Below are 27,956 nucleotides of genomic sequence, written 5' to 3'. Positions count from 1 at the left end.
TTATTCTGCTCTGCAGTAGTTATTTCCACTATCTTATCTTCCAGGTCACTTATCCCTTCTTCTGCCTCAGTTATTCTGCTATTGATCCCTTCTAGAGAATTTTTAATTTCATTTATTGTGTTGTTCATCACTGTTTGTTTGCGCTTTAGTTCTTCTAGGTCCTTGTTAAACATTTATTTTCTCCATTCTATTTCCTAGATTTTGGGTCATCTTTACTATCATTGTTCTGAATTCTTTGTCAAGTAGACTGCCTATTTCCTCTTCATTTGTTAGGTCTGATGGGTTTTTGCCTTGCTCCCTCATCTGCTGTGTGTTTCTCTGTCTTCTCATTTTGCTTAACTTACTGTTTGGGGGGTCTCCTTTTCACAGCCTGCATGTTCATAGTTCCTGTTGTTTTTGGTGTCTGTCCCCAGTGGCTAAGGTTGGTTCAGTGGGTTTGTAGGCTTCCTGGCGGAGGGGACTAGTTCCTGTGTTCTGGTGGATGAGGCTGGATCTTGTCTTTCTGGTGGGCAGGTCCACATCTGATGGTGTGTTTTGAGGTGTCTGTGACTTTAGTATGATTTTCAGCAGCCTCTCTGCTAATGGGTGAGGTTGTATTCCTGTCTTGCTAGTTGTTTGGCGTAAGGTGTCCAGCACTGTAACTTGCTGGTCGTTGAGTGGGGCTGGTGTTGAGATGGAGATCTCTGGGAGATTTTCGCCGTTTGATATTACATGGCTCCCGGGAGGGGAGGTGTGTATAGTGACCTGTGCTTGCACACAGGCTTCTTGGTGGCAGCAGCAGCAGCCTTAGCGTCTCATGCCCGTCTGTGGGGTCCGCGATGATAGCCGCGGCTCGCGTCCGTCTCTGGAGCTCCTTTAAGCGGCCCTCTTAATCCCCTCTCCTCGCCCACCAGGAAACAAAGAGGCAAGAAAAAGTCTCTTGCCTCTTCGGCAGCTCCAGACTTTTTCCCGGACTCCCTCCCGGCTAGCCGTGGCGCACTAGCCCCCTTCAGGCTGTGTTCACGCAGCCAACCCCAGTTCTCTCCCTGGGATCGGACCTCCAAAGCCTGAGCCTCAGCTCCCAGCCCCCGCCTGCCCCGGCGGTTGAGCAGACAAGCCTCTCAGGCTGGTGAGTGCTGGTCCGCACCGGTCCTCTGTGCAGGAATCTCTCCGCTTTGCCCTCTGCACCCCTGTGGCTGTGCTCTCTTCCGTGGCTCCGAAGCTTCCCCCCTCCGCCACCGGCAGTCTCCGCCAGTGAAGGGGCTTCCTAGTGTGTGGAAACCTTTCCTCCTTCACAGCTCCCTCCCCCTGGTGCAGGTCCCGTCCCTATTCTTTTGTCTCTGTTTTTTCTTTTTTCTTTTGCCCTACCCACGTACGTGGGGTTTCTTGCCTTTTGGAAGGTCTGAAGTCTTCTGCCAGCGTTCATTAGGTGTTCTGTAGGAGTTGTTCCACATGTAGTTGTATTTGTGGGGAGGAGGGTGATCTCCACTCCTTACTCTTCCGCTATCTTGCAGCTCCCCCAAGATCATGTTTTTTAATCTCTAAATATATCTGTTTACCTCTCAGGATCATTTATTTCCTAGTCTAAGAATCTGAGTTTCAGCTTTTTTCTCTTCTATTGTGTTGGTACACATCTCACTCTCTCTTTCCCTTTCCTTCTCTCTCTCTTATTATCCCTCACTTTCTCTCTCTGTTTATTCCCTTCTCGAAGCTAGAGTCATTGCAAATTTTTTTCACACACTTTAAGTACCAAAATAGCTCAAATTAACCAATGACATGGAACAGCTGAAGTTATCCAATCCACTGATGTTCAATAATTCTCCTTGATTACTAAGTCCTCCTCCCAGATTTCTTTTTTTTTAACATTGATTTATTTGGTTGTGCTGGGTCTTAGTTGCAGCAAGCAGGCTCCTTAGTTGCGGCTTGAAGACACCTTAATTGCGGCTTGCCAGCTCCTTAGTTGCAGCACGTGGGCTCCTTAGTTGCGGCAGGTGGGCTCCTTAGTTGCGGCTCATGGGCTCCTTCATTGTGGCATGTGAACCCCTAGTTGTGGCATGCACGTGGGATCCAGCTCCCTGACCAAGAATCAAACCCGGGCCCCCTGCAATGGGAGCATGGAGTCTTAACCACTGTACAGCCAGGGAAGTCCCTCCTCCCAGATTTCTTATTAATCCATCTTTGGACTTATACACAGGCTCTGAATATTCAGAGGAACATCATTATGGATACTTTTGTGTATCATTTCCTGTTTCTTTTCCTTGGTTATCTAGTTGTTTTACACTTTGTTTAAGTCTCCATATTGAAGGTGACTGTGACAAGGGAGAGGAGCAACAGATCTAGTCTGGTTTCATTACAGCTTCTACTGGAATAGTGAATTCACTTTAGGGGTCAGCTGGAGAATGAACAGGGATGATGGAAGGAGATCAAGTTTCAAGAGATGGAAGGAGGTACAATATGGAGTTAAAACCTCAGGTATAAAATGAAATTGAGGTTATTTTCAGTATTTCCATTATTTATGGTGTCTCCCATTAGTGCAGATCTACATGAATGGTCTTCTGGGAGAGTTTGTGACCTACATTGACCTTTGGACATCACAGGGATCTTGTCATCACAGGCATCTGAAATGCCCAGCTGTGGTGCATTTATAACACTTAGTCCTGGCCAGGCCATCATCAGGGGATTCAGGTACTTCAGAGGTCCTATTTCAGAAAGAAATAGAGAAACTGAAGTGGATCCAGTAGCAAGGAGGAGGATGAAGCAAAAAGAAGGCAGAAGACTGAGAGAGATGAGAGAATTTAGAAGATTTCTACAATTTAACTCAATTGGATTAATCTCTGTTGCAAGCCGATTATTAGCAAGGCACTATGAGGAGCAAAAAGAGCATTGTCCATCTTGCTTAAGAAAAGGGAAATGGGAATAAAGTTAATATAGAGAAGAGAGGAAACAGGTAGGCCTATAGAAATACTTCTAAGTAAATTCTTAAGACATTGGGATAGCTTGCTAAGTTGTAACAGAGTTACCAGCAGAGGCCTCCAGGGACTCACACTGACAATTAGTTGTCCTTCCTTAAAAGTCATTTACATCTGTCCTCAAAATATCTATCCATCCATGGATCCATATGATCTTGTCTACACAACTTTGTTAAGTAATACGTGGCAAAATTTTATTTCCTATTATCTCCCAATATGATTCCTAAATTCCTCAAAGTTCATGTAGATGTGTTAGTGAAAATCATTGAGTTCCAAAGTTACATGTCACATTTTAAAACCTTTAAAAATGCCATAATTCCAGGGCATTATGAATAATATGTGAAATCAGCAGGGAAAACAATTATTCTTTTCCGACCATTTAAGGATTTGGTAAGACCCTGGCCTGTCTTTATAGTGATGGGGTTAGTGCAATGGGATGCAGGGTCAGAGAAGCCTGGAGAACAAGGGCTCTGGTCTTACAAGGTCTTTCTAATTTCTCTCCTTTTTGCTTCTAGTGAAAGGACCCACTGTAGTTTCCTCTCTTTATGACATTCCTGCTGTGCGACAACTATTTGGTTCTCTTCCTGTGGACTGATAAGCGGCAAAATCTTCCAAACAGCCCTGCAATTGTGCATTCTCTCTCATCTCTGGTTGTGGTCGACTGGGGTCTCACTAACAAGGATCTCTGTAGATCCTGGTTGCCCTTCGATTTTAACAGGGCTAATTCAGGGCTCATCCCTCATTGATTTGTGGGGCTTGTCATCATGTCTGTATTTTTAAATGATGAATGGCTCTATATTACATTTTAAAATCTGATTTCTAAATTCTCTTAGTTTTCCTATTTAGTAAAAAGTTATGTTCTCTCACTCTTAGTTAGCAAAGAGAAATTGATTAGCCACTTTAGGGTGAACTATACATTCTCTGAGCTGGAATCAGGTGGGTGGATGCCTTTGCCTTCTTCCTGCAGGCTGCCTGTTGATCTACTCCTATTTGATTAGGAGAATTTTCAGAGTTGGAAGAGGGAATACAAGCCTTATAAGTACTAAGAGCAGGCTTTTAGTTCCCGGCCTTGAGAAGAAAGGGCAATCTTCACTCAATCCTCAAATAAGCCCCAATTAGTTTACACTTTTTATTGTATGTATTTGATTTCAAAATTATTGCATATTGGCCATTATGGAATTTGGTACCTACAGTCTATTCACACATTGTCAAATTGGGAGCAGGAATTTCTATCTTCCCTAATAAAGACTGAAGAGAAACTGCTTTATATCCACTAACAATTCAATTTACTAAAAGAACATCGTTTTATGTGTACTTTCTGCCTCTTAAAGTCTTTTCAAAATTTAGATGTAATTTCAGCTTTATACCTAATTTGAAACTTGAGCTTAACTTAGGTTCTCACTTAGAGTGATCATTTTTTCTTTTACCAAAGATGCCTTTTTTCCAAGAACAGCCATTTTTAATGTCAGTCATTAGAAAATATTTTTTTGCATGTGACATTTTTTCTTCTTGTGCACATTTTTTCCTGAGTACTTTATTATTTCATTATTCTTCAGATCCCCCAATATTTTACTGAAGTCCTATTAGAGCTCTTAACCATATCATATTATATTTAATTTGTAACACATCCCTGCCCTCAACTGTACTGCATGCTCTGCCAGAACTTAACAGTATTTGAGAAACACATTTTAATATGCAGATTCAGTTTTTAAAAGGCTTTAGGAATTTGAGGATTACAGACATTTAAAAACATGAATGTCCTAATTAATATTTTTCGTTTAATCAGCGACCTACGAAAGGGAAGAGGAGATTAAAATTTGTTGAGCACTTTTCCTATTGTAGATATTGTTCTGTGTGGTTTACACATGTATTTTTATATAAATATATCTATTGATTGAGTAAATAATTTCCTAATCTTCACAACTATACAGACAAATATAGTTTTCTTCATTTTACAGATGACAGAATGGGTTCGTAGGAGTTGATTTTTAAGGTTTTGTCATAGACAACATTAAATAATGTAGAAAATTGGGACTCAGATGGTCATTTACTCCACTATTCCTTCAACATAGGTATTCAATATATTGAACAACTACTATGTCTTAGGCAGTGTGCCAGGAGAGAGATGTAAAATCTCTACAGTTAAGGAGCTCAGGAACAAGTGCAACTTCAAATAGGCTGACATGGGAAGAGTTACTGAAGACTTCACTATGGTTGCAAGACTTGAGATTGGTCTTGTAGAAGCAAGAGTTTGTGAAATGGAGAAAATATATGAAGACTGAATTCCAGAAAGAAGACTAGCTGGGACTTGGAGGCTTAGGAGACTACAGTGTATTTGGGAAACAAAAGTTGTAGCTGGGGTATAGGGTGTCTGTAGGAGAGTAGGGGAAGATAAAGAGTATTTATCAGCACTTAATAGCAATATAATACAGAGGTTAGAAAGAGGGGAGTGGAAAGTGACTTTATGGTATTTGATTTAGGTTACTAAGGGTTCAATTAATACCGTTAACTAAGGAGGAAATTAATACAAAGAGCCATCCATGCTCCTAGGTGCACTGATAACTGTGCAGACTGCTATCTGTCCTTAGTCTTTTACTAGACCAAATCTAAACCAGACTTGACACACTGAAACTTTTATAGAAATAGTCTCAAAAACCTACAGAGCAGGAAATTACACCCCTTAGCTAGTCATATTATTGTTTAAAAGCACTTTTGGGACAGGAAATTCCTCTAGCTACCATATCTGTATGCCCTAACCTTGAAAGAAATGGGAAACCACTGGCCACTATAGAGGGATTCCCCAGGATGAACTTCTTTAAGGGCCTTGAAGCTCCATTTTAGTGCTTTTTTTCCTTCCATCACCTCCTCCCACTTCTACTCCCAATAAAAAATATTAATATTCTCTCTGGGTAAGATCTGGCTACTCATATGGCCAGGGGCTCTGCCTCCGTGGTGATTTAGAATGTCATTTTCTGAACTTATGTCATAAATATGCTATTTATTTACTCATCTTATCGCACTCTTCTCACCACCCCAACTCAGTTCTCTATGCGGTCATTTTAGTCTCCTTTTAATTGTGAAAGCAAGATTGCAGTATAGGTCTGGAGGAGAGCAACAAGGAGGCTTCTCAGCTACTTTAGGCATTGTAGGCCTTAGGCTGCCGAGTGGCCCAGGGAAAAAAGCTTACCAAGTGGTCCCCCTCAAACCTGACAACTAGGGTACCTCCACACATGGTTGGGAGCCAAAGCCCCAGCCAGTAACAAACTGTTTGCCTGGACTTCTTTAAGACATCTTGGGAGTAGCTATAGTCTCAAGAAGTTATTGGCAGTGGAATTGGGTGCTCAACCATCGCTCAATCACTCTGCACAGGAGACACTTTTGAGGAAACAAACAGTTCTGTGAGATGAAAGAGTGCTTTCATGTTCAGTCTAAAGAAGAGAAGTCTATGGGACTTCGGTGACTTTAAATCTCTAAATCACAATTTTTTTCACCCTTTGTGAGTTCCAGCTGCCTTTTAGAAGTTGATTAAACGGTGGACTTTACAAGAAAATAGTTCTCACACACACAACATTTCCTATAACCTTTCAGAGATGCATGAATGGACATTCTGAAACATATCTATTGATTCCCTTGGGTCCATGAACCCAAGTATGAATATATCTACCATAAGGTTTTTCATCCAGAAAAATGATGCTTTTCTGCTTTAAGGTCATGAAATGAGTTTTTTTTTTTTAATGAATGGTGTTTGTTTTTTTAATTTATTTGTTTTATTTACTTTATTTTTGGCTGCACTGGGTCATTTTTGCTGCGCACGGGCTTTTCTCTAGCTGCGGTGAGTGGGGGCTACTCCTCATTGCGGTGCACGGGCTTCTCATTGCGGTGGCCTCTCGTTGTGGAGCATGGGCTCTAGGCGCACAGGCTTCAGTAGTTGTGGCGCACAGGCTCAGTAGTTGTGGTGCATGGGCTTAGTTGCTCTGTAGCATGTGGGATCTCCCCGGACCAGGGCCCAATCCCGTGTCCCCTCTATTGGCAGGCGGATTCTTAACCACTGCGCCACAAGGGAAGCCCATGAAATGAGTATTTAATCCAAAAAGTAAAGAATTAAGAGTATACAGAAAAGGAAACAGATTTCAAGCTGATAAGATTTGAAATTACTAGAAGCCCGTTTTATTTAAAGCAGACCTGTAAGAAGATAGTCAAGCCTCACAGAGGCTGAAACTTTCGAAGAGAAGAACTTACATGATTTTAAACAAGTCTGGTGACTTCCCTTACAACATGAGTGAACTAACCTCATCCCTAAAAGAAACGTATTCTACAGAATAAATAAGCAATACTATGCTAAGTATATTTTCTTTCCTGTGGTCATAGCATGCTAGGAAGGCAACAGAAACATAGTGGCTAACTGTTGAATTATTCAAAAGTGTCCTGGCCCCTTTGGTAAATATGACAGGAGTCAGAGTCTTACTTTATAATGAGACATTTTCCCACCAGTCTAGTCTACAGTAGCACACTTTGTTCATTGTGCTCCTGTGGTCATGGAATGTAGACTTCTCTCAACTCACCAGCACTGTTCTTTGAGAATTCAGTACATGTGTATCAGCAGAATTCTTCCCTCTCAGGATCTGCCAGACATCATTGTGACTCAGTTTGGTTTTTTTATACCCAAAGCTCTATCATATTTCTTTGTTTACAATTTTATTTCCATGTATGTGATAATATTACTAATAATTGGGACTTTGATGGGTCCAGTAAATAACACTACTCCTCCCTTCACTTCTTAATCAACTGAGAAATAAGGTAGCATCTGCAAATGGAGGGTAAAATATCAACTTTATTAATACCAATGCAGAAATTTGAGCAATTGGACTTCCTAATGCCAAAACACAGAGTTAAACAGACTTATTTCCCTGTAGCTGGCAGCTATAGGAACATTGCCTCCCCAAACAGCGGTAGGGCCTGCCCTTAAGAATGCCACTTACTCCCAAGGGGAAGGCTGGAGGAAAGAGACAGACACATGTGGTCGGTTTTCCTTCTAAAATCAGGTAACTGCCCCATCTCCCAGGAGATGGTGTGAATGAAGGAGAAGGGAAGGGTCAGGAGTATGGTGCTACTATAGTTCCTTTCACGTGGAAGGAAATATCAGGAATATAGAAGAAGTTATTCCCCACTCTACCCACCTCTAACCATATCTAACATTATGTTCTCTTGCCCCATTAAATCTTTGGTTAACCAGGGGCGTGGTGTATCAAGACAGTCCTACTTCCACCTTCATGTGGCTGCTCCTCCAATACAAATCATTGCACTGTTGAAAGGTTCTTGGAGCTTTTCAGCAGTTCTGTTTTGCTTGCAGACAGTTCTAAGATGGATCAGAACAGTAAGTTAATTAAATCAAATCTGAAGTCAGTCTAGAGCACAGCTGAAAATTCATTCCCTATTCTTTTCTCCTTACCAAAATGTGTTCAGCCACACCGTCCAACATAACAGAGATTCTTCAAAGAGATTAAATCACATCATTAAATTACAGTAATAAATTTGAGGTTCAGATGTGATGGTGGGTGTAAACTATTTTATAAACTATTGTTAATTAATTAATTTATTTATTTATTTATTTTGCGGTACGCGGGACTCTTACTGTTGTGGCCTCTCCCGCTGCGGAGCACAGGCTCTGGACGCGCAGGCTCAGTGGCCATGGCTCACGGGCCTAGCCTCTCCACGGCATGTGGGATCTTCCTGGACCGGGGCATGAACCCGTGTCCCCTGCATTGGCAGGCAGACTCTCAACCACTGCGCCCCCAGGGAAGCCCAACTTAGTAATATTTAAATAAACATTCATCACCTGTGGTATAGATGACAAAGAACTACTAGCAAAGTCATCAGACAAAACTTCTCTCCCAGAGTGGCCCACCAGTTCAGACCATCCTCTGTGGAAAAATTCTTCAAACACCATGAGAGTTTCTCTGTTATTTGTCACAGTGATTCAGTGACAAACATCATTACCAGCCAAGCAACAGAATGAGGTAATATGTGATTTTCAGGATATTGTATCATTTAATTACACAAATGTTTGATTGGTTAACCCCTGATGGTAGTTAACAAGGCACTTGATGCCAAGTATCACTGAATATTCTTTCTGGCACAGTGAACCACAAATAAGCATTTATCCTGCTGTATAATACACTACTTTCCTAGTGATTCCATAGGTTGAACTTCAGTTTCTTCTTGGTCAAGTCCCAGCTGTCTGAAGTGTAGCTCATTTACTTCTGTTGCCCAGACTCTGACCTCAGCTTCAACATATCCACTGGGCCCAGGATTCAAAGCCACATCTTGGATTAAACAGTTCTCTCTGTCCCTCCCTTTTCTCGTCCTGGGCTCCCAAGAGGAGAACTTCCAGGGGATCATTCCAAAGTAGAGATGATGGGAATGGCCTACTGCCCAAACACTGCTTAGATGTATCAGGAAATACCTAGAGGGAATGCAGAGCTGAAAAGAGTGACAGTAATGACATAGGTATCTCCTAAAATTAAGATAGGCAACATGAGAGATTTAAAGACATGGAGAACAGAAGGGAGTTCAGCCAAAGGTAGCTCAATGACAGATACCCACCACCAGAGATGAGAAAGGGAGAAGGAGAAGAAAAGAGTGAGAAATGGAAGTTAGTGGGGAAACCAGGGGAAAAACAACAGAGGGGGGAAATTGAGAGTGTGTAGGAAAGGGAGTGGAAGAGAAAATGAAGAAGAGTGGTTGGCAGAACTGAAAGTTAAGAAGGAATATACTGTCTATAAGCATCTGAAAGTGGAAGGGATTTATCAAATATATACTAACTCCAAAATAAGATGAACAGTAGGAGAGATTTAATATGAACATAATGACTTCCTAAAAGTTAAACAATGAGAAAAGAGCTTGAGAATTCTGAAAGCTTGTTCTTTGATTATTGAAAAAGAAAAATATTTACTCCTATTAGTAAAGGGACAGATTGAAGTTGTCTGAAGGTCTATCCAGAAAGATTGAATTAGTGCCCTGCTCATAACTTCCCTTTTGTCACAGGGATGGTTGGATCCTTTTCACCCAATGATGCATAGATGTAGAGCCCTAAATTCCAACCCCAGCAGGAAAACTATCTCCTGTTTGGAAGCCTGCAAGTGCTCACAACCAGGCCCCATCTCCAGCATGCACAGCGTGGGTGGTTAATGCAGCAGCAGCAACCAATGGGAGAGTGAGTCTGGAAAGAGGTAGGAATGACTGGGAAGAGTTAAGTGTGACAGTTTCCAGAGATATGAAAATCATTCTCACGTAAGGGACAGTCCTGAGGGTTAGCATGTTTTTATTTTCTCTAAAAATTCAACCCACTCATTGTTTTAAATAGGTACAGTAAGACTGAGCATTTTTTTCTTCTAGAAAAATACACATTCAAATATCTTTCAAGTACGTCCTCAATATGATCTTCTATAAACTAATAGCTACCATACCCTCCCCTCATTCCTCTGTTTGGCATGGGTTCTGAAAAACTATCTTGTTTTTTTCACTTCTGAATACATTTTGATTAAAGGCTAATCCTTCAACATAGAGGATCCTGGAGTGGATACTTTATTTGACTTGAGGCCTGATTAAACTAGAATAAAGTATAACTACCACTTCTTTAATTTTTTGATACTGTGATTCCATGGATGCAGCCTATAGTGACCCTGGCATTTTCACTGCCCCATAATATTGCCAATTAAATAATCTTCACTTAATACAAAACATTTACCACCACTCATCCATATATTATATTATATTATATTATATTATATCCATCTATGTTAGCTGGGTTTCTGTCCCCAAGTGAGTACCTTGCATTACCCTACAGCTGTCTGTCTTGTGCTTTTCCTGTCCTTCCTCCTCAAACAGGTCCAAGCCATAGGACCTAAGGAATGGCATCATGGTGACAGAGTTTCTCCTCGTGGGCTTTGAGCAGAGCTCCCCTTCCACTCGGGCATTGCTCTTTGCCCTCTACAGCCTTGCCATGGCCATGAATGGCCGCATCATCTTCATCACCTGGACAGACCCCAGGCTCAACAGCCCTATGTACTTCTTCCTTGGCCACCTGTCCTTCCTGGATGTCTGCTTCACCTCCACCACCATCCCACAGATGCTGATCCACCCGATGGTGAAGAACCATATTGTCTCCTTTGTCTCTTGTGTGACCTAGATGTACTTGGTCTTCTGTGTGGGTGTGGCTCAGTGCATCCTCTTGGCTTTCATGGCCTATGACCGTTATGTTGCTATCTGCCCCCCACTTAGCTATGCCCAGATCATGAGCCAGCAGGTCTGTGTGAGGCTGGTGAGTACTGCCTGGTTCTTCAGGCTGATCAATGGCATCTTTCTTGAGTATATGTCATTCCAAAATCCCTTCTGCAGAGACAACCACATAGAAAACTTCTTCTGTGAGGCCCCCATAGTGATCACCCTCCCTTGTGGAGACCCCCAGTTTAGTCTGAGAGGCATCTTTGCCGATGCCATCGTGGTGCTGCTCAGCCCCATGGTGCTCATTGTCATCTCTTGTGCCCGCATCCTGGCCTCCATCCTGGGCAGATCCTCCTCCGCTGGTTGGGGGAAGACCTTCTTTACTTGTGCCTCCCATCTGGCTGTGGTCATTTTTCTCTACACCTCAGCCATGTTCTCTTACATGAACCCCCGCAGCATACATGGTCCTGACAAAGACAAGCCTTTCTCTCTCCTCTACACCATCATCACCCCCATGTGCAACACCATCATCTACAGTTTTCGAAATAAAGAAATGAAAGGGGCCATGGTGAGGGCCCTTGGGAGGAGCAGCCTTTCCCAGGCAGAGTCTGTCTAGTGGGAAGACTCCTGGAGCGGAAGCTCCCTCCTCCAGCCCTGACAGTTGGGTAACTCTCCAGTGCCGAAAGGCTCCAAGAAAGAGCATTCATAGCTTCCTTTGCACTAGCATCAGACCTGGAAGATCCTATTGATTATAATGCTCATCTGTCTGATGTAACTTTAAGCACTGTTTTCTCTTGGACCTTCCTCAGGAGAATTTGAGACTTTCCTGAGTGATTTTCTTCTAAGTTACCACAACAGGATCTATAAACACATAAGTGCACTTCTATTTCATTTTTGTTCTATAGCACTTTTATATGTTCTTCCCAGCCTGAGTTCTGCATATATGTTTAGGAGTAAACTTTTTTCTCTTTCAACTTACACTTTAATCTGTTTTTCTTTCTCACACTCCACTCTCACTTCCTGAATCTGCCCTTATCCACCCTGCTCCTATATGAGAAACAGTAGAGGAAGAAGTAAGAAAAAGGGAATTAGGGAGAAGTGTTGACATTAAGAAAAGTCAGTTCGAGAAAAGAAGAAAAAGAAAAACTAAGGATCAGCAGCCTGAACTTCATCTTGTTTGCCTCCTCCAGCCCACAAGGGAGAATTTGTGGTGGCATTAAATTACCAACACTGCATTCGCTGTATGTTTATGCTTGTGTGTGTTGGGGAAGGGCAAGTGGGAGAGGCCAGTGTCAAACCTCTTCTTCCTAAGTCCTCTAGTTTCTTAAGTACATGACTATTTGATATTTCCCTTCAGATCCAACTAATAAGTACCTCTACCAAGCTTCTCAGACTACCAGTTTCCTTCCCTGTTACCCATACTCCTAGTTAACTCCCCTCTCCCTACTGCCTGTTTTTCTCAACCATCTTTCATTTCATTCCAATTCAGTCCTATTCCACCTTACCTCCTCATCATAAATGGGTCCACTTAATTCCCTGTACTTTAAGGAACACCTCTCCACACTACCTCTACCACTGCAGAAGCCTTTCTATTTGCAACTCTTCCCCTCTGGCTTAGCTTCTCTTCTTAACAAAACCCAGTGTCCCTTGATAGGACATTATATTCCCAGCTGTTCTCTTTTTTTTGAAAATTGCATCTTTCTCATGCTCCTTTCATAATAGATAGGAAAGGAAAGGGCATAGGCCTGTGCTTTGTTTTCTGGTGCTACTTCCATAAGATGAACACACCTCACTTGGGATGCCCTCAAATAGATGAACTACCCTTTCCACATCCTGCACATCACATACTAACTACCCTGCACTGAATTGAAGCAGTAGCTTCGCTCCACAAAGCTCTACTCTTTTCAGTCCAAATTGGTGAATCTCTAGATAATAGAGGACATGTGAGAAGCACTTCTCAGACAGCAAGGAGTAAGAAATGAGACACCACTGTAATTAAGAAGAAACAGTAAGCACAGAACCCAAACATTTACATTATCAAAGAAAGACTACACCAAGGCAAAGTTAAGCAGGCAAGCAAGACTTTATTTAAGGCTACTGCAAGAGGTAGGAGACTGAATTCAACTGCTGAAACAAGTGGCTGGAGAGTTTTTAAGAGCTGCAGTAGGGAGATCTTAGGCCACCTGTGGGTGGTAATTGCTCTTACCCAAAGGAAAAGTAAGTTTACATGCTGTAGTTTACAATTTGGAGCAAGACACCCAGTAAAGTTGGGCTCCTACCCTCCCACAGAGACTAGGAAACAGGGGTGCTATCTTCCTTGAGGATTACATTTCAAAGGGATGGCTCTTGAGAAAGACATTCCCTGGGTCTTAAAACTGGCAAGGGGCTTTTAGGGAGATTTCTATACATCTCAAAGGGGCAGAGAAAGAATTTGTAATTGCAAGTTTCTAAAGTAAATGCACTGAGAAAAAAGAGATTAGGAGACAACAGTCAAGAAGAAACTTGCCCTAAGTGTAGTCAAGGGAAAGGGAAATGTTAAGGCTTTCCTGGTCACCGTGGAGAACAAAGAAGTGCGTATTCTTGCCTCAGGATCTCAGCTCCTTCTCCAAGTTTGAAAATTACTGTCTCAAGGAGCCTTTAAGAGTAAAAAGAAAAAGTGAAGGAAAGAAAAAAAAGAAGAAAGGAAAAAAGCAAAAAGAGGAAAAGGGTGCTTTTTACAGTTTTCTGAAATAATATAACATTTTCCCAGCACTGTTTACGCTGATGCTATAAACAAAACACAGTTCCAGCTTTTAAGATCTAACAGGGCAGATAAGAACAAATAATGGTAATACAATGGGCAAACTTAATAACAAACCTATACAAAGTACACTGGGATGACAGATAATAAGAGTACAATGTACAAAGTACATTGGGATGACATAACAGCGTTCACAACTATTAAGCACTTAGGTTCTAACAACGTTACATCTAAACCTCAACAAAACCCTTGAAGTAATACTACTGCCCCCATTTTGAGAAGCAAAACTGAGGCTCAAGGAGGTTAAGTAATTTGCTCAAAATCACAGCGCATTTCAAATGGCATAGCCGCGATACTAACTGGGCACCACTTCCTGAGCCTGCACTCCTTAAGAGGTAATAGAATATCTGTCCTGAAGAATGGGCAGGCTTTATACTGAGGTGATATTAGATCTAAGCCTTAAAGAATAAGTAGTGAATTAAAAGGTAGAAAATGGGGCAGGATGCGGCGTTGTCAGGGACTAGTAATTCCAGGCAAGAGGAACTATGTGATTCGTCATAAAAATGTTGCGTTCAACGTGGATGGAGAAGGGCAAGTATGGCCAGGAATGCTGGAAAACCAGGCTGAGTGACCTAGAACTGTCTTCTCAAGGCCACGCACTTTCTGGTTCAAGGTCCGGCTCCCAGGAGCCGCGGGCGCCAGACGGGAACCGACGCATGGTGGGGCTGTAGCGCTAGAGATAAACCGCCCTGGCCCTGTATCCCTTGCATCCTCTGCCTTGGTCCCTGGGGGCACAAGAAGAGCCCAAAGGGACAGCGAAAACTCCTGAAATGCATTAACTAGAAGCCATCCTGAATTGCGCGTCATCTCCCGATGCAAAGTCACTGGTCACCAGACGCCGCGACCAGGCTCTAGGGTTACCACAGCCCGGCCGAAGGGCCGAAAATGTCGGAAGAAAACCCAGGAATTCTACCTAGAGTCCCGACTCAGCCCGACCTCAGCTGTGGTCCGGCCCTGCGCTCCTCCCATCTAAACCCGGCGCCATGTTAACCAGCCCGGTTTGGCGCCGCACCACTAAACTACCCAAGAGGCCTCGGGGCCCTGACCTGATTGCAGCTGGCGGAGGAGGTGGGCGTGGTCCGCGCCAAGAACCTGCGGCCAATCAGCCTTCCCCAGCCTCTCGGATCGCCTCTATGGCAACCAATGAGCGCTTTCTCCTTGGCTACCCCTCCCGGGAAGGAGAGCCCTAACCAGACCAGTCTGGGAGACACCAGCTATTCTGGGAGACTCTGCAGACATCCGCCTCAGCTGGTGAAGCGGGCCTCGGGCTTGGGATGTCCTCCTAGCCGAGTGCAGTTGTTGAAATGCTGCGCCCCTTTGGCGGACGGTGGGGTGGGATGGGATGGGGGCGGAGCAGGGCTGGAGGGAGGACTGAGCGAAGATCTTTGCCCGTCACGTGCAGTCCCTAGCTCCCAGCCTTGTCCGCGGATCTGTATCCTAGTTCTTTCCAAGTAATAGCCCCCTTTCAGCGAATTGCATAATGTTGGGCTCCTCTTCCTTCTTTAGACAACGGCAGTGTCCTCTGAGCTTCCTTGCCTCCCTTTACAGTTACCGACTCCAGGAATCCTTCCTTGATCCCTCACCCCTTCTGGGTTCACTGGACTTTCTTTAATCCTTCATCACCTGTGCGTTTTCCTAACACTATACTGTTACTTACTTTTCTGTTTTCCCCACTAGTCTGTGGTTCGAGTACTTAGCACATTGCCTGACTATAGGTGGTGCTATAGCACTGTTTCCTCAATGAAATCTTAAGCAGAATGCTGTTGTATTAACCGAATAAAAGGAAAGCTGTTCTCATGGGAGTGGAGAGGGAGTGTCCAGAGTCCTGGACCTCCAAGGAAGCCCATGAGGTACCATAATTAGGGACTTAAGCTGAAGTAATCGGTTTAATATATATGGCTTACCCAGGACATGAAAATTAAACATATCTAGAGCCTCTAGGAACACCCTTAAAAATCTCATTTTGGGGTTTCAAATCTGATTACACGTGTTTATTTTCATTTTCCAGTCTAACGACCTACATAGCTGTTTCTTTCTTCTGTTTAATTCCTTCTTCACCCAGCTCTGGGCTTTGAGGCTAACCTATATGGACCACATCAACAGATTCCCTTACTTCCCTGGCTTTCTATTGGGTTCAGCCAGTAAGTAGCATAGGCAGAATATCAGAGGGAAGTAGGAGTGTGAGGTTGGGTATTTAATCCTGTTCCCCTATGAGGGTTGTGGACTCACTCAAGTCCCCTTGCTAAGATCTCACTCCTGCCATGTGACCCGCTCTACCTAGCTCTCTGTTTCTAAGTTTGAACCACCATCTCCCATTACCTCTTCAGGCTCAGCCCCTCTAATACTAGATTCTGGGAACTGCCCACTGCCCTTGTGATTTCCCTACACCATGCCCACACCTTTGCAAATAAATCTTTATTAAACTTCCTCAAATTATTGTGATTTGAATGTGCCATCTGTTTCCTGGGTATGCCCTTATACAAGACCACTCTCTTTTGCTGAGGTAATGGAAACAGTTATCTCACATGCAAACATTTGAAGGCTACATGATATATTAGAAAGAGCATGCGCTTTGAAGTTGGAGAAACCTGAGTCTCCTGTCATTCAATCATTCATTCATTTGGTAGATACTGCACAGTCCTATCAGTTGTGGTAGAGATTTTAGAGAGTATCTGCTATGCACACAGCCCATTCCCTAAAAACCCTCTTCTCCTCCCATAAGGGTGAACCTGGCAATCAAGTTAGTAAGTGCCATGGGACACCATCCTCCACCATCAGCACAATCAGTGCAGCAAAGCTAGATGGATTAAGTCCTCTTTCACAGGAGTTTGGAATTGGTATGCAGTGGGTATAATCAGTTCAGGGCTGGAACAGGCAGACACCCAACCTATGGAGCAATTGTCTTCTGCCATGTACCTGAAGAAACAAAGAAAGTTAGCAGGGAGAATAGGTTGAAGTCAGAGGAGAGGGAAGCAGAGATAAAACACCATGTCTCTAAAGAAAGAGCCCAAGATAATGACTGCCCTGGTTTTAGTCAGCCTTGGAGGCCCACCTGCATTCTTGCTCTTGGGTTTTATGAGATAACCTTGCGTCCTTATAATAAGCTCCTTTTTTGTTCCCCCTCAAAACTAATACAGATGGGTTTCTGTTTCTTGCAACCAAAAAAGTCTTATCTGAGGCAGTATCTACCGCAATGTGGTTATAAGGACTAAATGAGATAAAGTATTTCAAACATCTAAATCAGTGCCTCCAAAAATGTTACTTTCTCCCTTTCAACTGTAAATGGCACCCATGTGCTCTGAGCATCAGACTTCTCTGTTCTTTGTACTTCTTATTTGGAGTGACAAGCCCATTTCGCTGTCAGTATTTTTGCGAGATTTTCTTCATTCCTGCTTTTCCTCTTCCAGTTGCTATTCTGTTCATGGTCCAAGTGCTGATATATTTGTGTTTGTGTTTTGTTTTGAAGTTTTTGTTCCTCAATGGATGGAATTAATCATAATCCTCAGTTCACGAGGTACCATCATTGGTCCCTGCAAGGAAAGGCTCTCTTGTTTTATGTCTTTATTTATTGCTTTATTCTATCTTTATACCCTGTATCTTCACTCCCTCCACCCCCCACAATAGGCAGTTTTCTAGTGTGTATATTTCTGTTTAAATGTGTCTTCAGAAGAGAGTTATCATTTTGTAGGCATTTATTTTAAAACGTACTCCAAAGCTCCTGTTACATGTCTCATTCTGTGTTTTACTTTTTTCACTGAGCATTATTTTTCATCTCCATCCACATTGCCAGATGCTAATATTTAATTTGTTGCTTCACTTTGTTGCCTGCTGTTCCACTCTGTGCACTCTTCACTCACGCTGTTGCATCTATCCACTCCTCCATTGATGAACACACACATTGCCCCCAACTCCATACCACTACAAGTCACCCTGCAAAGAACATCCTCCTATTAGTCCCCTGCTGGACTTGTAAAGAATTTGTTTTATATTTCTTAGGGCAGGAATTCGTGGGATATAGGGTATGAATCTATTTAATGTAACCAGGTTTTGCCAGATTGCTTTCCAGAAGTGTTGAAACTAGTCTTGCAGCAGCGCAAGTTTCTACATTTTCACATTCCTGACAACATTAGTAATTGTCTAGATTTCTAATTTTTGCTGTTTTTGTAGATATAAACTGATCTCATCGTTGGTTTAATTTGCATTTGATTAATAATGGTTTTGATCAAATTTCCATATCCATATTAGTTTTTTCTATTCTGTACATTGCCTATTGATATTATTTGTACCCTTTTTTTCTATTGGGTTGCTGTCCTTTTCCTGCTCATTTGCAGGAGCTCCATGTATATTTTAGGATTATATTACATCCTTGTCAGTTTTAGACAAATATTTTCTTCATTCTGCCATCTGCCTATTAACTTTGTCCCTGGTGCTGTTTATAGAACATAAATCTTTAATTGTTTTATAATCGAATTCCTCAGTTTTTGCCATATGGTTTATGCTTTTGAAAGTGTTGAAATACGTGGACTACTCTCTTACTTATGCCTACTCTCAGCCTGGCATCTCTAAATCTGAGTTCACTGGAGAGGTCCCTGTAGTCATTGCATCTACTCCTCTTCATTGGACTCCAAAGTATTTGCACTGACTGACTTTCATTCTTAAGAGAATCACATCTTCCTTGAGCCTTTTCCTCCATAGAATCTCAGGCTATGAAAAATCATATCTTTTATCTATTTGACGTCAATTTTCCCATAATCCTGGACACACATCTCACTTTATCTCCTTGGCTGTCAGGGAGAACCAAATCACCATAGTTACTGTCTTTCAAGATTTTCTTCATTCCCATTCCACTAGTCAATTTCATCTTCTCTGGTCAAAATTAGATCCAGAGTTGCACTCTCTTCTCTGCCAACCTCTTCCTTATGAAGGATGAGACTACACTAAATCAACATTCTCCTCACTTCTGGAACTTGGCTTTGTGCCATTTCATGACTTGTCCTGGGATCTGTAATAGAGTTTATCTGTTTTGGCAGACTCTAGCACATTTTTACAATGATATTACTTATTTTTCTTTCCTTTATCCTCACCTAAATAATTCCTTTCTTGTTTCCACTCTCAAGGTTATAAAATCCCATAAAAGACTCTATCTTCGTGATGTTAAAGTACTACTCTGACTTTCCTTCTATCATTTTCTTTTGTTTTTATTCCTCCTCCTTACTTCCTTGTGTTTCTTTTCTTGTTTCCTTCTTTCCCTCCCTGACCTTTTTCTTCCTTCTTTCCTTTCTGAATTTTACAAATACTGAGGGCCAGGGCAGGCTTTCTGTAGATCACAGCAAAGAAGCTGCTTCTATCCCAGAAGCAAATTCCTCACAAACAGATGGTGTGTGTCACATGACTGGCAATTCCTTTCCAGTTGCACATCAGAACCCAGTTCTGTTTCTTTGGAACAACGTACTCCAGCTTTTTTCACTGCCATGGTCCAGGCATGAGTCCCATCCTACCAAGTTTCTTTATATATGTGACATTTTATTTTCCTCATTGTGTAAAAACTCAAGTTCTATTTTATATTACCTGTACATTGTGCACTGGTGTAGAGGCCAAAACTACTTTTTTTTTCCCCAACCCTTTTCTACTTACTTTTTCCAGAGAATTATGGGATGCCGTTTCAGCTACTGCTTTTCTTCTGGTGTCATATCTGATATCCTCTGTGGTATAAAATTTTGTGAGCATTTTTTTCACTGTTGTCCTCTCCATTTTATCTTGTCATCCCACCCTCCCACTGACTCCCAACACACCAAACACACACACACACACACACACACACACACCATTCCCATTTTCAAATTAACGTTCTCTTAATTCAGTTAACATTGCTCACAGAAAACATTCCCTTCAATCTTCTGAGAAGCACTGTGTTCCAGTTCAAGAACATATCATCCCCTCATCATTAGACTGTGAGCAACATAAGGACAGGGGCCATGACTTCTTGGAGTCTGCCCCAGAGCCTACCACCTTCCAGAAGACATGGTAAGCAGCTGGTAAATACTTCCTGGTAGATTGAGTCAGTCATGGTTCTCTTCTTGGATGTCTTTTTCCATCATCCTTATAAGAATTATTCACTTTCTCTAAAAGGAATTTTCAATTTCCCTTTTTATTCCCAAAGCAGAATCCAAGCCACCATAAGCTTCCCTTAGCATACTGTAATTACTTATAATGGAGTCAGATGCAGAACCATTTAATGAGAAAAAAATAAAACAAAACAACAAAACCCTGATTTTTATTTCAGACGAACAGGATTCTAGTCCTAATGCTGTCATTGACTATGCAAGCTTGCACATGTCATTCCACCTATTACTTTATTTATAAGCAATGACATAATGTTTATTCACTATTAACCCTCTTAAAAGGAGACCATACATTTTTTTAAGTACTTGAGGTAGAAATAAGGTAAATGTCCCTGACCCAGGGGTCTGAATGTGAGATAAACTATTTGATAAGAAAAAGAATTTGCTTGAATTTGCTTTCTTGAATATTCTGAAGAAATATTAGTCCTGGTTGTTGTCTGAACATCTTTCTTAACCTCTCACTGGCAAGATCAAAAAAAGTCCCCATTTAAAAACTTTCAGCATAGGTGGTGTGGTCTGGAAGAAATTCCCATAGATAATAGTCACCCTCTCTTTCAAGAAATGCTGCTTCACTAACATTCAAAATGGCCCAGAGAATATAAATGCATGAAAAATACAAGCATCAACAACTCTGAGTCAAAAAGTGATTCAGGAGTGTTAGACTCAGTATGAAGAAATTATAATAATACTATAATGACTTTCAGTTATGTTTGTGTGCATTGTAGTGATATTAAAAAGTTCATTTTTTAAATAAGTCTAAATAATCTCTTCAAATAAGAATGAAATTTTAAAATATGTGATAAGAAAGCATGGTGATAGTTGAATTGGCAGTATTTTTTCTTTCTTAATGGTACCTAAAATAATGACATGCCACACAATTGATAGTACCTTAAAGTCAATTAAAAAATGTAAATATTTCAGAGACTGTAAAAATGAGAAAGCACTTCCGGCTCAAGATATTCATAATCTGGAAGGGGGGATAACAAGCATAAAGAATAGTAGAAGTGAGGGAAAATATACTAATTGTCCCCCCAAAGAGTTACAAACAAAAAGATTTAGATATTTAAGGGAGGAAGAGATCACATTAGGAAAGGTTCCATAGAGGAAGTAGCCTTTGAGAAGGGCCTCAAAAAACTGATAAGATTCCAACTGGCAGAAATGGAACAGAGTAAGAATAATAGAGAGCAAGAAATTAGCTGCAGGAAAATGGGCATTTCTAGAGAATGGTGAAAAGCATATTTTGATTCAAGCGTTTGTTAACCTTTTCTGGCTTTAAGAATTTTATGAAAACTATGAACCCAATTCCTAGAAATAAAAGCACAAATTTCATAATCAAAAGGTTTTTTGCATACTGTTTCTGGGGATTTCCCATTTACAGGTAGCATAAGAGACAGGAGGGAAAAGCAGCCTTGCAGGACACGCCATGAGAAGCTGGTGCAGGTGACCAAGGCTGCAGAAGTCCCTTTTCTGAAAGAGAAATTTGGATCTGACTGCATTTGGGAAGAATGGCTAAGAGAAATTGCAGCAAGGGCCAGGGGGACACATCCAGTTCACTCATCCAGAGATTAAAAGAGCTGAGATACACTTGGGAATCATTTCTAGCTGACTGGATGATATAGGCTTCCAACTGATGGTATGATGGCTAAAAAATATACCTGGGAAATGAAACGTATGGGTTTAAAAGTATGCCAGGGCCTTACTGGGGGGAGCTTGACTACCGCCACTGTATTTTATGCTTAATTCGAGAAGTAATTGGACATGATGCAGATTTCTGAGGAGAATGAATATTCAGAGCTGTGGTTTAGGAAAATCAATCTTCAGGATTATAGGTGTGTGAGAGGCCAGGGGAGACCATTTAGGAGTTCATTGCAGTTAGTTTTTATATCCTTCAAATACATTCTGTTTATTCGGTTCCCCTTCTGTCCTCGCCACCCACTATTTGGCAGAGCCAGGGCTTTAGTAAGCATTTGGCGGCGCTTGCTGAATTGAAAACCACAAATTTACTTTGAGGGTCTCCTTGCAATGTCCCTGTTACTCACCAGGTGGCACCATTACAGCATTACTTACAGAGCAGATGTCCTATGCACAGTGCTTCCAAGCAGAAAGGCTGTGTTTCTTTGAGGGAATTCACCTTCTGGGGACAATCTAGAGGTGTGGGGATGGGGAGTGGGGTGGAGGGAATGGTAGCTGGGATTAAAGATTCAAGAATATTCTTTGTGTATTGTACCTGAACTATCCCTCAACTTTTAAAAATATTCCTTTTGTACTTCTATATATCATTTCTTATTGTAGCTGAGAATCTTGGCTGAATTTCTATTCCTAGGAGAAATATGCTTAGGAAAACCTGCCTTTTCAAAGATGCAAGCAGTTTTCTGTCTTGCAAGGAATATTAGACTCAAATATATCTGGGGAAGAACTGTCCCTTAGTTCTGGGAATACTTCTAGGTGAGCATTTCATTGTACATATGAAGCAAAGACCATACTCTGGTGATACTGAAGCCACATAAAACTGCATATTTATGTTGTAGGCCAGTTTACATCTCTTAGAGAAATAACTATTTCTCTAGAACAGATTTTAGTTGTACCACGCTAAAGTTGTAGCTTATTTCTATGAAGTTGTATGTTTTCATTTTGAGATTTAGAGCTAACCCTGAGAGATTTCCCAGTGAGAGATAGGAGTGCCAGAAACAGAAAGAGTTGTGGTGACTTACATGCAGCATTGCGCTGGGCTCAGACATAAAGTGCAGCACAAAGCTATGGGGGGAGGGGGTGGGAACCATTACCTCACTGCCACACATCAGCAGTGCTCTGACAAACTCCCAAGTACTGGAAGACTTGGAAATAATGGTAGACAAGATCCTTAGTGCATTCTAATGGGTATCAGTATAATTTGAATTTGTTGAATAAGTGGTAAGTAATCCGTTTTATGCAAAGATTTCAATTCAGTGTAGGAAATACTCTGGAGGCCTCAGGAGACAAGGGTGTATCAGTTCAGGCAGGGTCGTTTCTTCTTTGTTATTTTTTTGAATTTAAAAGTCTCATTATCTTTTAGCTCAGTGATTCTTACCTTTTTAATTAATTCTTACCTTTTAGAATTAAGTTAAAACAATAAATCTTCTCTCTAGAGAATATACATACACGATTTTGCATTCAATTTCAAGGGGCTCTGGCCCCCTGAAATTCATAGTGACCCCATCCATGAGTCCTAGGTTAGAAACCTCACCTGAAACTCACTCATCAGAAGCATTACAAAGGAGAAATGTCAGAGGAGAGTGGGGAATCTGGAGAAAGGAGAAGGTGGAAGAGAAACCTGTTCCGTATCCCTCTGAAATGCTGATGCAGGTCACTAAAGAAAGCTGAAAAATTGCCTTATCTGGGGAGATTTTTATCTATCTGGACTTGGAAGGAAGAGCTAAAGAACTTCTAGGAGCCCTGGGCTAAAGGACTGATGACCATTTAGGATGGTAGGCATAAGAAGAGGAACTGAATTGGCATCAAGGGTTAAAAGCCTCAACCAGACATTTCTACAGATGCTAAAGAGCTAAGCTGCCTTGAGATTCATGTCACTCTCTGTGGAATCTGAGCTACAGGGAACAGGAAAGAGGCACAAGAATAGATCTGTGTCAGGGAATATCTGGGGACATCAGCTTCTTCCACTCAAGAAGCAAGTCCAGAAGACCATCTTCTCCGTGCCATTATTGAATTATCACCCACTAGACTCTGAGAAGGCTCACTAACCAAAACCTGATCTGCAATTACTTGTTCCAACTGAGAAGATGAAAAGTAAGTAAAACTAACATTTCTTCCTGTTCAGGACTCTTAGACTCTTGATTGGGGAAGTAAGGGATTTCCTTCTCTGAAGATGATATAATAGAGCAATTAGCGGAGGGGTTAGCATCTAGGGTTAAGTCAGAAGATCTGGATTAAGTCCTGGTTCTGCAAGTACTAGCTGTATGACCTTGACCAAGTCTTGGAGTCTGTTTTTGGAACTGTTAAGTGAAAATAATAATAGTGCCTGCTTCATAGGGTTGTTGGGAGATAAAATTGGGCACAGTGTCTGGCACACAGTAAGTGCTTAGTAAATGATAGCTATCATTGTTGTTAGTGGTGCAGAATGCTGGAACTGTAACAGGAAACTATCTTCCTGCCCTCAGGGACACTTCCCCACTAATATACTTTAGCTGCCCTCTCTAGGGCCCTGGCACATATTCCCCAACCACTGCACAACTCAAGGCTTCCTCTGGTCATCCTATGTGTAAAGAGCTGACTTTAAGTCCTTTTTGACCCATAACTACATGACATTTATGAAGAAAGTCCATGTCAGCTTGGGAATCTCATCATCCCCTTGACTATCTTGAATGATAAGAGTTTTAGATAGGGAAGGATTATATTAAACAAGAGCTTCTAGAACCTTCCCTAAGTAATTGTATTTTCCCAGAGGAGCCAGTCACCACCACCACCGCCTATCCCAAGAGAACTATAAGAAAAAACTAACATTTGCACAAGACTTCCCAGGGATCTTAGACATTTTTCTCCTCAACAATTTTTGTCCCCATTTTACACAGGCAGAAACTAAGCCTCAAGCAAGGAAGCAAGTCTCAAGCACTCATTTACTGTTGGAACTGAGATTCAATGCCAGTGCTCTTTCCATCTCTCTGCAACAACCACACAGCAAGAACACACACACACATAACACACATACATACATACGCAGATATGCAAGTGCAAGTGCACACACACACACACACACACACACAGACACACAGAACCCCAGCTCATTCTTCTCCCAGATTTTGTTTGGAGCAGCCTGGAAAATCTCCAGTGCCCAAGGGAGCAGACTAGAGCTGATGTCAATCTAAGCTCCCGGGGGAACACCTTACCAGCATTCTCCACAAGAGGCCTGAGGCAGTTTTTGTGGTTTCCTTTGTGATATGTCACTCTACTGCCAGAGATTCCAGGCAATCCCCCCTGAAAAATACCTCTTCCCTAACCCTCCCATGGAACAAGTGTCATGCCTACCATTCCAGGATTCAGATTTGGAAATCATCTCCCAGGAGCCAGGTGCTTCACTGAAAACAAGTCTCCTGCACATCTGGAGTTCTAGCTACTAAAAACCCTTGTTAGTTTGGGAGTCTCAACACGTACCCTCTCCAGCTTGAGGTGAAGATCCAGGTTGGAAATGACAGCAGGTAGAGTTGGCAACGCATGTCCCAATCAGGGCAGGGACGGTCAACTCCTTGGAACCAGAGGCAAGAAGAGAGGAGGAAAGGCATGGTCCCTGTAGTTCCCGCTAAGCCTGTGTCCATGCAGTGGGTCCAGAAGCCCCACCCTGACATTGCCCTAGTACCAGTCAGCAAGGAGGGGAGATGACGCCTCTTTATTAAGGTTAACACCAAGGAAAGCACTGAGAAGGGATACACGGAGGAGTAGAAAGGGCACACAGTCACCACTTGAGGAGGTAGGAAGGAAGCACGTCAGTTAGGAACCTCAGGGCAGCCACATGCTCCATGCCCTGGTTGTGGGGGTGAAAGAGGAGAGGAGAGGGGAAAGCGCCGTGAGAGCCTGGGACTCACAGAAGGGTCTGAAGCCCCCTGAACCTAACACCAGAGCCACAAGCCCTGCCCCTCAGGGCTCACACACTACTACACAGGTTGACACACATAACGCACGCAGGACATTCTGGAGGCAGCACCAAGAGGCAGCGGGCAGGGAAGTGTTGACGGGAAAAGAAAACTGAAGTTAAGCAGGTATAGCCAGGAAAGAGACAGTTTTTGGCTGCAGCCCCCAAGAGCCCCTCAGTGTCCCCTAAATCTGGGCTGTTGCTGAGCATCCCCAAGTCTCTGCCTGTGAACTGGGCTCTTTGTTCTCTAAGTCTCAGTGAGTGGATAAAACAATCCCAGATGAAGTCAGTGACAAGGCAGGATCCACTCTGCATGCAAAATCCTAGAGGTTGAGCTATTATGTCTTCATGCACATTGATAGCCAGCTCCTCCCAGCCCAGAGGCCCTTGGAACCCCATTCACCCAGACTCCTAGGGCTGCAGTTCCCTCCTCAAGCTTCTTTTACCAATCAGCAGCCGCAGAGATCTGTGAGGGGGAGAGGCTTCTGCAGAATGCTGAATAGCTTGGATTTCATCAGAAGGGTAAATTTTCTGTTGCCAGAACAGAATACCCCCAACTCCTTAATTTCTAGGTAAATCGTTAAAGATTATTTGCCAGAGTCCTAGATAAGTCCTTTTTCAGAATAGAAAAAGCAGAATTTTATTTACACAATTCAGGGGTTCTCCTGTTGGCTGGAGAAGGGGAAAGGGCAGGGTAGGGGGTTGGATGGGAGTGCAGAGATGGGCGCTTCCTCTCCCGCAACCTCACCTTTCCGCAGTTTGCTACGTCTTGCTTGGTCAGGCAGAAAGAATTCTTGATGCTCCCAAAGTCCTTCACCCTATAAATGCGTCCTCGAGGGAGTCTCTTCTGCCTGACCCACAAGAGTAGCGGTCGGAGTGAAGCATGTTGCACCGCGCGGTTCAGTCCTCTCGCGACATGCGCTCGGAAACCCAAAGCCACCGGGAAAGTAGTGCCCCCTCGGAGTCCCCTCACAGAGAGGCCTCTCCCTCCAGCTGCAGCAGGGTAATGTCGGGCAGATCGAGGGGCTCCACAAGTGGCCCGTCCCCCCCAAGGAGGCCAGCACAGGGGCTCTCGGGGCGCTCACAGTGACTAGTGGGTGTGGCGGAGCTGGGCATCTCCTTCTCTTCTAAATCGTCGTCCTCCTCGTCCTCAGGATCGCGACCCAGCAAACCGCTGTCCCCGATCCCAAGCGAAGGGGTCTCCGGCTCCTGGGGGGCGCCTGGGACGCTCCCCTTGCCGCCGACCACGCCCAGGCCACCCTGGCGGGGCGCGGTGGTCATAATCCGGCACATGGAGACGATGGCTCGCTGGTTGGCGCACACGTCGTCCGAGAGCACCTGGATGTGCGAGGCCTGCTCGTCCAGGGCCCCCCGCATGGCCCTCACGTCCTCAAACAGGGCCTGCAGCTGGGCCTTCAGATGCTCCATCAGCTCCTTCATGCCGCCGTTGTATTCCCCGGAGATCACGTCCCCCACGGCCGGCACTGTGGATACCTCCAGAGGTGCCGGCATGTCGCCGCCGTCCTTGGTCATGATCTCCAGCAGACCGTCCTCCATTGAATGGCAGAAGCGGGCGGTGGCGGCTCCGGGTCCGGTCCAGCCCCGCCTCGAGTTGGGGGGAAGGTACGGGGAGGGGGAGAGGTGCCCGGAGGGGCTGGGAAGAGGAGGCTCCCGAGAGGGGCGGGGAGCCGACGTGAGGAGGTGAATCTCGGGCGGAGGGTGCGGGCGGGATCGGGGAGGCCGAGAAGAGCCTGCGGGACGAGGATCGCGCTACAGTCCCAGGGCCGGCGTCTCTCCGGCTCGCCACGGGGCGAAAGCGCCCTGCCCTACCTAGCCTCCTGAATTGCACCCGTGTCAGCTCCGCCCTCTGGGCGCCAAGAGTGGCAAGTGCCTGCGGGTTCCCTGGGTCACGGAAGCCCTCGCACAGGGGCTCAGGTCGAGGCAGGGACTAGCAGCGGGTCGAGCTCGGGACTCCCCTCGGCCATTAACGGGCAGCGCCCGCGAGTGTGGTTGGAAGTGACACGGGCGGGTCTCCCAGCCGAGCCGCGGATGCTCCTCTGTTTCCAAGGCGACGCACGGCACTTAAATGACGTGTGTCTCCATGGCAACTAGGAAGTGGAGAAGAAAAGGGAGGATGGTTGGAAAGCTGCAGTGGGGCTCTGGAGTCTGAGCTAGCGGGCGGAGCGGGAGGGGAGGGGACGCTGCAGTGGCCTCAGCTGAGGCTGAAAGAGCGTGTGGCTGCA

At 43.6% G+C, this 27,956-nt stretch overlaps 2 protein-coding genes across 2 annotated transcripts; one reads left to right on the top strand and one right to left on the bottom strand.

The window, feature by feature from the left end:
- The first annotated feature begins 2,433 nt into the window (after window positions 1-2,433).
- OR10AD1 (olfactory receptor family 10 subfamily AD member 1) lies at window positions 2,434-11,787 on the top strand. The gene is given in 2 exon segments (XM_059082441.1): window positions 2,434-2,451; window positions 10,849-11,787. Coding segments are annotated over 2 exon segments (957 nt in total).
- Window positions 11,788-26,327: 14,540 nt separating this feature from the next.
- Window positions 26,328-27,764, bottom strand: CCDC184 (coiled-coil domain containing 184). Its single transcript, XM_059080982.2, has one exon. It carries the CDS (start codon window positions 27,268-27,270, stop codon window positions 26,683-26,685), a length of 588 nt encoding a protein of 195 aa, XP_058936965.1. The 5' UTR covers window positions 27,271-27,764; the 3' UTR covers window positions 26,328-26,682.
- Between the last annotated feature and the right edge of the window lie 192 nt (window positions 27,765-27,956).

Source organism: Kogia breviceps, chromosome 12 (genome assembly GCF_026419965.1).
Source record: "Kogia breviceps isolate mKogBre1 chromosome 12, mKogBre1 haplotype 1, whole genome shotgun sequence".
Taxonomy (NCBI): domain Eukaryota; kingdom Metazoa; phylum Chordata; class Mammalia; order Artiodactyla; family Physeteridae; genus Kogia; species Kogia breviceps.
Note: the sequence above shows the minus strand (reverse complement) of the source record. Positions and strands in the feature narration are given on the sequence as shown.

Bases quoted from the DNA above. Each gene is read 5' to 3' on its own strand.
- CCDC184 (XM_059080982.2), bottom strand. From the start codon at position 27,270: ATGGAGGACGGTCTGCTGGAGATCATGACCAAGGACGGCGGCGACATG.